Source organism: Cajanus cajan, chromosome 1, assembly GCF_000230855.2.
Source record: "Cajanus cajan strain Asha chromosome 1, NIPB_CcT2T_4, whole genome shotgun sequence".
NCBI classification, from domain to species: domain Eukaryota; kingdom Viridiplantae; phylum Streptophyta; class Magnoliopsida; order Fabales; family Fabaceae; genus Cajanus; species Cajanus cajan.
In genome coordinates this window covers 88,567,975-88,581,333 of record NC_138517.1, presented here as the reverse complement: position 1 = coordinate 88,581,333, position 13,359 = coordinate 88,567,975, and the positions used below count along the sequence as shown (strand labels likewise).

The 13,359-nt window shown below is 31.3% G+C and overlaps 1 protein-coding gene across 2 annotated transcripts; it reads left to right on the top strand.

Moving 5' to 3' along the window:
- The first annotated feature begins 78 nt into the window (after positions 1 to 78).
- LOC109803185 (sphingosine kinase 1) lies at positions 79 to 4,978 on the top strand. Of its 2 annotated transcripts, XM_020364640.3 has the most exons (10): positions 79 to 592; positions 663 to 785; positions 869 to 969; positions 1,588 to 1,660; positions 1,881 to 1,967; positions 2,052 to 2,129; positions 2,356 to 2,426; positions 3,389 to 3,676; positions 4,168 to 4,290; positions 4,418 to 4,978. In XM_020364640.3, exons 1-10 carry the CDS (start codon positions 277 to 279, stop codon positions 4,610 to 4,612), a joined length of 1,455 nt encoding a protein of 484 aa, XP_020220229.1. In that variant the 5' UTR covers positions 79 to 276; the 3' UTR covers positions 4,613 to 4,978. The 2 variants fall into 2 exon arrangements, with proteins under 2 accessions (XP_020220229.1, XP_020220231.1); XM_020364642.3 differs by lacking the exons at positions 79 to 592; positions 663 to 785 and having other exon boundaries at positions 1,585 to 1,660.
- The last annotated feature ends 8,381 nt before the right edge of the window (positions 4,979 to 13,359 follow it).

Genomic DNA, 13,359 nt, shown 5'->3' with positions numbered 1-13,359 from the left:
AAATAATATATGAAAAACACTTGATTAATTGATAATATAAAGCAATTAAAGTGAAATAGATAATGTGTGGTGAATGGTGATGTCACTAAACAGGTTGAGTGCAGCGTGAGTTAAGAGTTATTGGTGAAAAACGAGGAATTAACAAGTTCCTAAGTTTAGTAAGATTGGTAATAGTATTAGTAGTAATTGTTTGTATCTTCAAATTCAATCTTGAGCGGTTTTAAATTTAATTGCCATTAATATTCGGCGGTGGGCCATCCCAGACTGCAAGCGGAAATGGATCACCACCGTCCATTAATGTCGGACCGTGTCACCGTTAACGGCACCGTCACGCCGCTCGCGCTCCTCGCCGACGGCCGTCTCTGGTGGTCGGAGGGGATCCACCGCTGCCTGTCGGTGGAAAAGGACGTCCTCGGGTTCGTCGCCAGTGGGCCCTACATCAAGATCAAGAGTCTCGTCGAGTCGCGCGACGGTTGCTGCGTCTCCGGTGGCCCCGCGAGGCTCGTCAGAAACGACGTCGTCTTCATGCCCTCCTCCCAGGCCTCGCACGGGCTCTGGTGCCAAAAGCTTCGCGAATTCGTTGATTCTCTCGGTAAATTTAATTTCGCTTTGTTTTTTGTCTCGTTCGAAACGACGTCGTTTTGAAGCCTGTCACAATGCAGGTCGCCCTAAGAGGTTGTTTGTTTTCGTTAATCCGTTTGGTGGGAGGAAATGCGCTTCGGAGATTTTCGTTGAGCAGGTCAAGCCTCTTCTTGAAGATGCTCAAATCCAAATCACCGTCCAAGGTGCTCTTATTCTTCAAACACTTTTTCCTTCTCTTGTTATTTCCGTGTTTTATTATTTTTTTTTATGATACGATTTTCCTCAGAAACCAGCCATCAGCTCCATGCAAAGGAAGTTGCTGGCTCGTTGGATATTACCAAGTACGATGGGATTGTTTGTGTTAGTGGAGATGGAATTTTGGTTGAGGTTAGTTTCATTGCCATCACATTTGTTGCAGTAATTGTTGATATCATCATCATTATATCCTTGATTATTAATGCTAAATAATGGTTGTAATAGTGATCAGATCACCCTTTTTTATACCCTTCACTTTTGCAATTAAATGGCATTTCCTGATATTGTTAGAAAACAAAGAAATGAGAGAGAAAGAAAGAACAGGTTTGAGAGAATATATGAATTAACAATATTCTTTTCGTCTCTACTACTTGTACACTTGACTTTGAGGTATCCTTCCAAGAAATGCTAATCCTGTGCTGGTTTATTGGATTGTAGTGTTCAAGTACTAATTGAAAAATATTTTGTCAATGCCTTGCCTTGGTTCTGTCTTTACCGATAAACTTAATGTTCTTTGGGTTTGGGGATTGGGTTGTGGGCTACCACTGAAATGCAGAAGAACTCAATTGAAGTTAAAACATGTGTGGGGAATCAAATAACATTGGGGTTCACTTCTAAGTTTTGCCATGTAACCTGTGTATTCTAGAATACATCTGCACTGGTTCGCTTTTGATGTCTCTGTTTATTGCCCCCCGCCCCCCCCCCCCCCCCCCCCCCCCAAAATCTGACAAACATTGCACATTTTAGTAGGTTGTAAATGGACTTCTTCAAAGAGAGGATTGGGATGTGGCAATAAAGATGCCCCTTGGAGTAGTTCCTGCAGGTTTATCATCATTAATAATATTATTTTGTTAATTAGGATGGGCAAATGAAGCTATTGTCTGATAATTGTTTATCAGGAATGGAGGGTGGGTCTAGTATTATTTGCATGATTTTGTTTACAAGGTTTATCTCTTGTTATCTGTAGATAATGGGTGTATGGGTAACTATACAATTTTTTGTTGTGCTTGTGCCCAGCTAACAAGTTCTTCCATGCTTTGAAGGTACGGGAAATGGCATGGCAAAATCTCTTCTTGATTCAATCGGTGATCCTTGTGATGTAGCATATGCTGTTCTTGCCATTATACGAGGTTTCAATCCATTTATGTCATTCAAATATATATCCATTTTTTCTGTGCTGTTGGAAGTTTAAACTATTTTTTAAATTCTGACAGGCCATAAACAACCTCTTGATGTGGCTACCATCACACAAGGGGAAACCAGGTTTTTCAGTATATTGATGCTTGCATGGGGTAATTACTCTCTCCATGTACTAAATTATGCCAATGAGGTGACTGCATATGTGCTAAAACATTTATAACTGTTTTTTTATTTTTTCTTATCTTTATCCAGACTTGATTCTGCATATGATTCTGATCGAGCAATTCACTTTGACATATTATATATGTGGGTGTGTATATATTTGTGAATACTCTTACATATTATATGATATCCATTGGAAGTATTATTCTATTTCAGGTCTGGTGGCAGATATTGACATTGAGTCTGAAAAATATCGGTGGATGGGAAGTGCTCGTCTCGATTTTTATGTTAGTAATCCATTTTATAATTTTTACATGATTATTTATGATGCCTTATTTTCCATCTATGTGTGTCTCTTACATGGATTAGTGTCGCAATTATCTTCTACTCGCTCAGTTTGATGGAAGGAACATAAATAAATAAATAAAAACCATCAAATTGCAGGTCATCTGCTTTAGTTTTGGTTATTTTACCCTCTGAAGTTGTTTATGACTTTATGTAGAACTAGTGGGAAAGTGGTACTTCATGAGAATCATGACTTTATGTATTTTATTTATAAATAACAAATAAAAAGAAAAAATGAGAAAATGGAAGTTAAGATGAGAGAGGTGGTCAGTTATAGTAGAAAGGACAAAATTGTCTAATCAAAATGTGTACATGAAAGAAGAGAATTGTCTTTATTAATAATATAGATATAGATATAAATAATAATATAGATGCCTTCTAATACTGCAAAAAATACATTTATTTCTAGCACCAGAATCAGATATAACTAGTAGCTGCGCACACTTGACTCAAGTGCCAATATAGTCCAATTCATTTTGTTTACCCCTCACTAATTTGGTGGTTTCTTTTCAGTTTCCTACAGTTTCTGTCTACTTGTATTTCTTAGAGTATAACTATACTTGTCTGATGTCTCTGAGAAACATGTCTAAAATATAAGGCAAAAGAGAAATTCATAGTGGCTTTGTAGCAAAGACTAAGGAGGTGTGCTTCTGTTTATAGTTAAATCCCTCATTTTTTACATTTCTGTTTTGAAGGGAAATTCTAATCACTATTTGTTACTATAATATAAATATCCCTTTAGTGGGAAACTCAAGAATAGGATGTTGCATAACTACGCTTTTCTGACTTTGCTTGTGATGCAGTTTTGAATTTTATTGTAAAACTTGTACTGCAATTAGTTTGACAGATACGTGATTGAAGTTATTTATTATTGTTTTCTTTTTTCACCACTTTCCTGCTTTAGGCTCTCTGTCGATTCTTCAATTTGAGGCAATATATTGGACGTGTTTCTTTTGTGCCTGCACCTGGGTATGAAGCTTTTGGGGAGCCCTCATATTACCCTGGCAATTCCACTAGCCAAGGCAGTAACAGTGATGCCAAAAATGTTAATTTACAAAAGCTTTGCTATCTAGGGCCTGAAATAAACTTGGAAAATCTAAATTGGAGAGTTATAAATGGACCCTTTATTTCTGTCTGGCTTCACAACGTACGTTGGGGTGCTGAAGACACAATGGCAGCACCTGATGCAAAGGTCAGTTGTCTGTGATTAAGAATTTAAGCATATCTTTTTAATATCTCAGTTTTGTTCCAAAATGCTATAATGGGAAATGTTTCCAATTGCTACCATGGCAGCAATTGTATCATTACTAGGATCAATTATGTATCAATTTGATTCCAAATGCACCCCCATATGGTAGCTGTTAACCAATAATGAGTAATGATGATTTGCATGTTAACTTGCTGGATTTTATACTTTTACTAACAATGATGGGTACGATAATTGAAGATTAAAATAATCACAAGAGTATAAATTTCTGGACCCTAAGTGCTACCAGGATTTTGCCCCTAGACCAAACTCTAAATATTCACTTTCATAAGTTTCTGCCTGGTGCGAGACATTGTGTTAAACACAGAGGCTCACAAATGCATATGCATGATAAACATTATTACTTAATTGATAAGTGTTGTCTTTATGGGCATGAGCTTGACAATTCCTTTGTTATCATTATTTTCTAAATGCAGTTCTCTGATGGTTATCTGGACTTGATCATTATCAAGAATTGCCCTAAGTTACCATTGCTGTCAATGATGTCTGAGTTGAATAAGGGAGGTCATGTGAAATCTCCGTATGTCACGTACCTAAAGGTTTGATCGTCAATATGTTTCAGTGTAATACTATTTGTAGCAGTTACTTTGAGCTTTGAAAGTGCCTCTGCATTGGTTTATGCATAACAAAATTGCTAAGTTTTGTATCTTGCAACAAATTATACAGGTAAAAGCTTTCAGTTTGCAACCTGGTCCACGCACCAAGGACCTCGAGAAAGAAGGGATCATAGATTCAGATGGTGAGGTTCTGGCAAGGGGAAAAGGAACTTACAAGTGTGAGCAGAAGGCTTTGATGGCCTATGATAAATTACAGATAACAGTGGATCAAGGTTTAGCTACACTTTTTACCCCTACTACATAATACTTTTTGGTTACACGCAACATGTTGGTACAAACAGAACCTTCCATGAGTCAACTATCTTGTACAGCACCACATAAATTGGAGCGAGTATAGTTTTTATAGCGAGTTTCCTTCACAACATGAAATGGGTGGGGTTAAAAAAAAAATCATTTACCTTTGAGTTATTAAGACGGAGGTTTTTTTTTTCTTAATGTTTCATCATTCTTTTCTTGATTAAAAACACCCAACCGGTTTCATTATGCCCCTTGAATTGCTTCAGCCTTCAAGCATAGGCAGGGTGTTGCGGCATGCACACACTGAAGAGGTGCTAACACATTGTACTTGAAGCATTGAACTGATTTCACTTCATAATTTCATTTTCAACCACTAGTATGTATAGCTAACCACCTCAAAACTAAAATGGTAAAAGTAAGCCCGTTGCCCACTTTGCACTCAAACGATAGTAATCCAACTTTTTTTGTTTTTTGAGGAATGCAATTTTGCGCTGGGTCTAAATAATGTTATACACTGTCATTTTATGTGTTCCATTATTACATATTATTAAAAATGCGATATTTTCTTATATAGTAAATATTAATTGTGGGTTTTTTATCCTTTAAAATGGATGATTCACTTAAGATAGAGTTGTAAAAAAAAGAAAAACACTTAAGATAGAGTATTATTATCGATAACCGTTAGTATAAATAAAATTAATAACTAGAATCGTATCAAGAATACAAACACCGAAACACAAGACCATACATGTGAATTAGGGTGTCAAACAGACTAATTCAACATGTCTTCAACCCATTGAAAAGTTAGTTGTTGAGTTAGACTTATTTTTCCAATGAGTGGAAAATCCAAATTCAACCCGGGCGTTAAGTTAGCCTACCAATCCAATAAAAAAATTGTAGACAGTTTTCATTTTATTTGTCTTTTTTCTTCTTCTTCAACTTACATGATTAAATACGATTATAAAAGGAAAAGAAGTTATAAAATTAGTAATCATTGAAATGTCTAATTGGGCATGTACTTTATAAGTTACAAATAACATCTTTCACGCTTACAAAAATAATTATCCCAACATTTGCATATTATTTTTAATCTGTTACTTTCGCTAACAAATATTTTAAGAGCTTGTGTCAAAAGCATTAATACATTTTTTCAATATTAACAATTACTTCAAAATTGAACACTAAATGATTTTTATATTCTAATATAATACTATTATTTTCTTAACCAATACTATTAAAAACACTCATTAAGGTCTTTCAAAAGTCACAACATTACAAGGTCGGGACATATGTGATAAGTCATAATTATGGGTTATACTCTATAGAGAATTTATATGTCAAAACTGAACCTAAAGTTTTTTGTCCTACTTGAGCGTATTATTATAAAGAAGAAAACACTAATATAGAATCTGTAACATCAAACATGTCATGATAAAGGTCATTATTAAAGTTTTATATATATATACACACACAATAAATTTATCTAGGCAGAGTTGTTAACGAATTATAAATAACAAAAGCTAATGGTTAAAAGCTCATATTTTAACGCAACTATGAATATATAGAAGATTGGATAAAGTAACATAATTCTAATCAGATTAGTTGGCATCTCTAACCATCGCACGAGATAAGCCAATAGATATAGTATCTTATATAGCTGAATTTTTTGTCTTACTTTGTCCTTAGTTACCTAGGACATGCATTCCTATATTTCTACGAGGATTGACATTGTAATAAGGAATTTGGATAGTTTGCACAATATTTTACATTCAAACTTTACTGTTTTCATTGTATGAAAAGAAAATGTATTGTTTACTCGACGGTGTGACTTGGGGCAGTTAATTAGTGTTGTGTTTACGTGATAACGACAAGAATATATTATAGGTTGCAGTTGCGTTCGTGTCTCGTTCCTTTTACTATTTTTTACTTTCTTTTTGCCGATAAATCTTATGTATATTGAGTAGTTGATAATGCCGTTTTAGATGACAGATTTGTTCCTTGGTGTGAATGAAATCGGTGTTGCTTCTTTGAGATGTGATAGGGCGGCAAGACAAAGCCAGCCACCCTCTCACGCTTTATTTTTCTTCTTTATTGGTTTTTTTTAATTTATTTTCATGACTTTAAGACAAATGATTTATGTTATAGGTAGCATGTGCTGTGTAACAAAGTGTCATAATAAAAGTAGTGAATTGAACGTCACGGTAATGTTGATTAGTGGAATAAAGAAAGCCAGAATAATTTGAATGGTGAATAAAAAGGAGATATAATTACAATTTTTATCTCTTTGGTTTGGATTATGTGTAATTTTGGTCTGGTCTCAAAAATTACTTTTTCAGCTAGTTCAGTTCTTTTATTTTTTGAATTAAGTAAATATGGCCCCTCAATTATTATTACTTTTTTACTTGAAATCTTTCGATGGTTATCTTTTAATTAAATAATTGCGGGTTTATGATGAAATTGGGATATGATTTTTTTTTTTTTGCAAGTTTAGAAATAAGAGGCTTAGTAAAATTTTGATAAAATTTCAAATATTTTTTAAGATGAGATATTAGGGTTTGTAGAGGATAATTTTTTATCTTATTTTATTTTGCATAAAATTTAATATTTTTGTTGAAGAATGAACAATTTACTCAATTCAATCCTTAAATTCTCTTTATATATAAAACGTATGACTCTATTTTATTTTATTTTTTTTTATCAGATGAAATCATATATCGATCATGCTGGAATTGAGATTTTCACATAATTTATTCTTTCACTTCATGAATCTAAAAACATCGATTATTTTTTTAAAATAAGCTAATCCAAATGCGTACTAAGATTATTGATTTCGAATATTTAAAATTATTATAATAATTATTATTAAATTGTTAACATATTAAGTGTGTTTTATTTCTATTTAAGTTATACTCAGATAAATTTTTCATCAAATATAAAAATAAATAAAAAAACTGAAATGAATTTAGTTTTTTTTTTATAAAGTAGAAGTTGAATTCTTATGCATTCTATTTTATTCTATAGAAATTTGAAACGATCCATCATAATTATTATATTTCGTGAAATCACTAATTAGTAGTGAATCTATTAACATACTTAAAGTTTTATATTTATTCTACATGAATATGTATAATATAACATATATATAAGTAAAAGTGCAACTAAAAATAACTCTATAAAATAAATAAATATATATATATATATAGTATATATACAATCAACCAATAAAAGTCAAATATATGACCTAAATACCAATTAAATACAAACTATACAATTATTATAAGAGGTAACACAAAACATCTAAAAGCATTACCATCTACCTAATAGCCTCTATTGTAACCCTTTGCAACTTATCATGTTCTGCTCTCATATCAAATATAATAATCATAGTTTACCCCCACATGAAAACAAATAAGGGAAAGTTAGATTAAAAAAAAAAGGAATAAAAACATTTATATTACTCATCCACATATAAACCTTCAAACCAACAACACAAGATTCACATCATACAATAATCCTTAAAACAATAATCAATATGAAAGCTAAACACCAAACAATCAAACTCACACCAAGTAAATATCACACAATAAGATATTCAACCAATGCATGTGAACATATCAATCAACAACACATCATATGCGTACACGTCAACTAATGAGTTGTCACTCATTCACTTACGAAGATCTTCCAATACACTTGAGTAGTCTAAGTGACTTGATCCTGCTAAATCAACTCGATTACTTTAACGTCATACGTGCTTGTTGAATCAACAATTAAAATGGGATATCAATCCCTCCTCTGATTTCTTGAATGTTGTCACTTACACACTAAGAATGTTTGATTCCACTATTAAGACTATTATAACTGACTATAAGCGTGTCATAACATTAATATGTATTACCCACTAACTATCCCATGCAACCTTTCTAGTAATTAGTCAAGGGTGGTAGTCATCGACTTCATACTTTACTCTACATTAACTAAGGGTCTAAAAGAGACTCAATAAAATTCATTCCAAGAGATTCACACTTACTCAATGACGGTTTTCAACAATTAGCCTTTCAGAGCACCAAAATAAGATTTCCTATATGGGATCTTCAACTTTCGAACAACACTTTTTTCCTTTAAACCTAAGTTAATCAACATGTTTTAATGTCTACAACATTCTCAACATCAATACCTCAACATACATTGTTTATATACATCACCCCTAGTCAATGTATATAACAATCAAATCATATCATCATAAATAACATACTAATGTTCAACGACTTATTCAATAATAACATACCAATACTTATTCACACTCCAACCATGCAATTATAACATATTCTTCATACATAACATATTAATGTTCATCATTGTAATACATCATATCATATATACATATCATCACATATCAATATATATAGACTCCACATTCATCATACATCATAAAACATGAAATAGACTTGAATACTCTATTCATGTTCATCAATTCACCCATCAAACAACGTGTATCATCAACATAACATGTGCCTGATGCAGCTTATTTCCCGCTCGACACTATTGAGGGAAGGGACTCTTTGTCTCACCCATACTTGACGCCACTCAACCCGTGCCTAACGTAGATGAGGTAAGGGCCCATAAGATCTCACACTTGACATGGCAAAATCCCACGTTTGGCCTCACGCCAATCCGAGACAATTCTCTCTCCTCACAATCAACACCACTCCTTTGGCACATGATGCCAATTCAAGTAGAGACAATTTTCTCATATCACACCCAATGCCATTCAAATCACACTTGGCGTCATCCCAACCTGAGACAAGTATCTTTCCTTACACTCGACACCACCGATCTTGTGTCTACCATGAACGAGACAAAATTCTCTAGTTGAAACCGCCCCCATTGACACAAAGGCATGCTCAATGCGACATAAAAAGTATGCAATTGCATACCTTGAAAATCACCTCAATCAACTTGAAAGACACGAATCTCCAACATGCAACATATAAACAAGTATATAACTACTTCAAACAACCCAGTTCCAAGTTTAAAACACACGTGCAACAAAAGATATACAAATTTCACCAAATTCTTCTCTTATATACCACAACCCTAAGGTCCAACACCCTAACCAAAATCATACAATTCACCCTCAAAATCGTAATCAATCAACAACCAAATCATGCATTTAGCTCAAACATACAACAAAAATATGGTTTAGCTCCCCTTATCTTGATTCCTAATAACAAAGTTGAAGAAATGAGAAAGAGAAAAAGAAAAACTCTAAACTTCGAGGAAGCTCGACACCAAACCCACTATGATTCTTTACCTCAAGTACTATGAATTATACCCAACAACAAGAACCACAACTCTAATGCATATCTAAGGAAAAAAGAAGAAGACAACTTAGCAAAATTGAAGTTTGTCCACCACCACCAAGATGATAAACACCCCTTACCTGTTACAAAATTTGTCATTTCTAAAAATAATTTGAAACTATATACAAATTAAATTAAATTTACAACAAATCATTTAATTCTCTTTAAAATAAATATTTATTAAAAATTATCCTTATATTTACTACTTTTACGGTAGAAAAAACCTGCAAATATTTAAAATCACATTAGTAGTAACACTACCATCGATGATAATGATATACCATCATTACCATTTTCAATGTCACATGCCTGCCATGATGGTGCTATTCCTATAGTAATATCTAAAAACCAATATTAAAAAAAAAACTGGAATTCACAGAAAATAAAAATCACGCAGTAACAATTAATAGTTAAACTTATATATAAACATGCATGAACTTTTAAAATGATAAATAAGTGTTAACTTATTTTCATTTTTGATTATTTATATATAACTATCTGATCTATTTTTTATTTATTTATTTTCATTATAATTAAGAATCGTTACTTGATCATACACGTATTAAAGTTCTCCCAATATTTATCTTAATGATTTTATGTTTATTAAATTATATGTAAACTTTTTTCCTTTGGACGTGTCAGAGTGCACACTGCATTCGTCATCCTGCGGGGTCATATATGTGGTCATCATCGAATTAATTTAAATATTAAAGAGTTGGCAGACCAATAACAAAAAGCATCCAGGAAAATAATGAATCTATTTATAACCTATTAATATTAGCACAAAACCTCTATCCATTATACAACATACTCACGAACTATTTGAATGATTAAGATTACCAAAATATTTGGTGTTTTCTAACAAGTGGTCCATGTTAAACAGTTGTTAATTATCATTATCTGCGTGGATTAGATTTCATTCAAATCCAAGCAATTTTGACTTGTTTGGGTGGCATCAATCGTTTATCACATGCAAACTGAAAGAGAGACGTGTTTATGTATGATCTCGTATTTTGAAAAGAATTATATTGCTTCTAAAATGGATAAAAAGAGAGAAGAAAAATTTTATACATTTAATTAACAAAAAAATAATATTATATTGACATAATTTAAATTTGATTAATTGTATCTTTTATCACACACATTTTACAATTTCATAATATTATTTATTTTTTAAAATTAAATATTTTACCACTCAAACCGTTAGAATTATATATTTTTATCATCAAACTTAAAAAATTAATATTTCATCACTTTAATAATTAATTATTTGATGTCATTAATTAATTATTAACATGACATATTAATTATTAATGTGTTACATTAATTGTTAATATAAATTATTGATATGATATTTGAATAATAATATGAAATAATATATTACGTTTGTAGTTAATCATCAAATAATTAAATAGATTGCAAAATGAGAAAAAATTCAAAATTAATAATTAAAATATACTTTAAATTTGAAAAAGAATTTATGAAACATACGTAAAAAATATGCAATTAAACTTATAGATTTACACAACCATTAATGCATTTTTCATGCCGACTTGAATTTGATGTTGGAGCCCTCTAAACAGGTGGTCATGCAATTGCTTTTATCACCATGGATATAATAGTTCTTAAAACAAAAGGTGGAGATGAAGCAATTGCACACTTGATTTTGACACATGTAAATTAAGATATGGCTCTTAGCAAAATTAATCCCCACCGCCACAATTAGATATATATGTTCAACTTTTTCCCATTTGAATTTCTTTTATGTAGGCTTTTATTGTGGGATCTATTCATCTACTATCCCAAGTTCAATTTCACGCCACTACCGATCGAGCTAGATATATAAAAGTTGTGGCATGTGAATTAATTTATAATTTTATAGGCCTTGGTTTAAATATAGGAACTTATTTTTAATCGTGAGTTTATTCAGTTTGTCCGAATAATTCGCGGGTTAAATAAATTGAGCTCGTGGGTTTGTGAGTTATATAAATATAATTTATATATTGAAGAAGATGAAAATACTAATATTTGTGTATAAGAAGGAATGATTAATATATTTTTATCATTTATAGAAAGAATTTGAAATTTTAAAAAAGTGTATTAGTAAATCTATGGATTAACCGATAAACTCACACACTTATGCAAGTCTAAAGGAGATAGGCCTATTTAAAATGCAAACTCAAGGAGGTCACAATTTAATATTTATATGAAAGGGATAAATCAACTTAGTTCATATACTTACCTTTATCACTAAATGAATAATATTATTTAATATAAGTATCTCTAACGTGTCATTGATTTTTAATATGATGATCATGATGAATATTATTTTTTATCAACTATTTTACTAAAAAAACATATATATAATCACCTTTACATCATTGTGAAAATCTTGTTAGTTCTTTTTGTTTTTTTCTCTTTTTTCTTGATTCCTTTGTAAAGTATCATTTATTTGATTTCTTCAATTTTTTGATTATACAATTAGGTCTTAGTGTCTCAAGTTGGCAAGAGCTTTTTAAAAATTGATTGTAATGTAAGGTTGACTAATAATAACACTTTGTCAATATTATCACAACACAACCAACTTTTTTAAATATTGTTTTGTTAATGGATGCTCTTCCTTCATCAGTTCCTTAAATTTTTTTTAGTATGATATGTTTTTCACAATTTGACCTTTTGGATCGGTTAGATCACTCATTTTACTACCTCTATGATTTATCTTTATTATTCTATATGAATCTATTGAAATAATAAGTAAAAAAATTAAGAACAGTTTATTTTATTTGCACATGGCCATTTTTTTTAATTAATACTTGCACCAAGGATAAAATAGCAATATAATAAAATTCATCTTAACCTATAGTAATAAGCAACTCAGATTCTTTATGCACTTTTTTTTTTTAAATTTTAAAAAAGGGCTTTGCATGATAAAAGGCACTTGAGTTGTTTTTGTAACTTTTTGTACTTCTTCACGGAAACACCCACATAATCGAGCCAAATGGCAAAATTCAGTAGTTACCATTACAAGAGAGGTTGTGAAAGAACCTGGATTGCCTTCAATTAGGTTTCACATTCTTTATCTTCCACTTTTGATTTAATACATCTTTTATTCTTCTTCGCATATATTATTAATTTTCTAAAGGTTGAAAAAATAGTACCACGTGGCGTGGATCAATTTTAAAGAAAAACATATTGCTTCCTTTCTTATATTTTATTTCTAATGACCAAAGAAAATGGAAAAGTACTAACGTGTGTGAAAAAATGTCAGCTAGTCTATTTTTTTTTTTATATAAATAAAATAGTCATTTCGGTATAATCATGATATAATATTAGTTATTTTAATATGAAAATACTTATAATCACATGAAAATACATATAATTTAAAATTTTT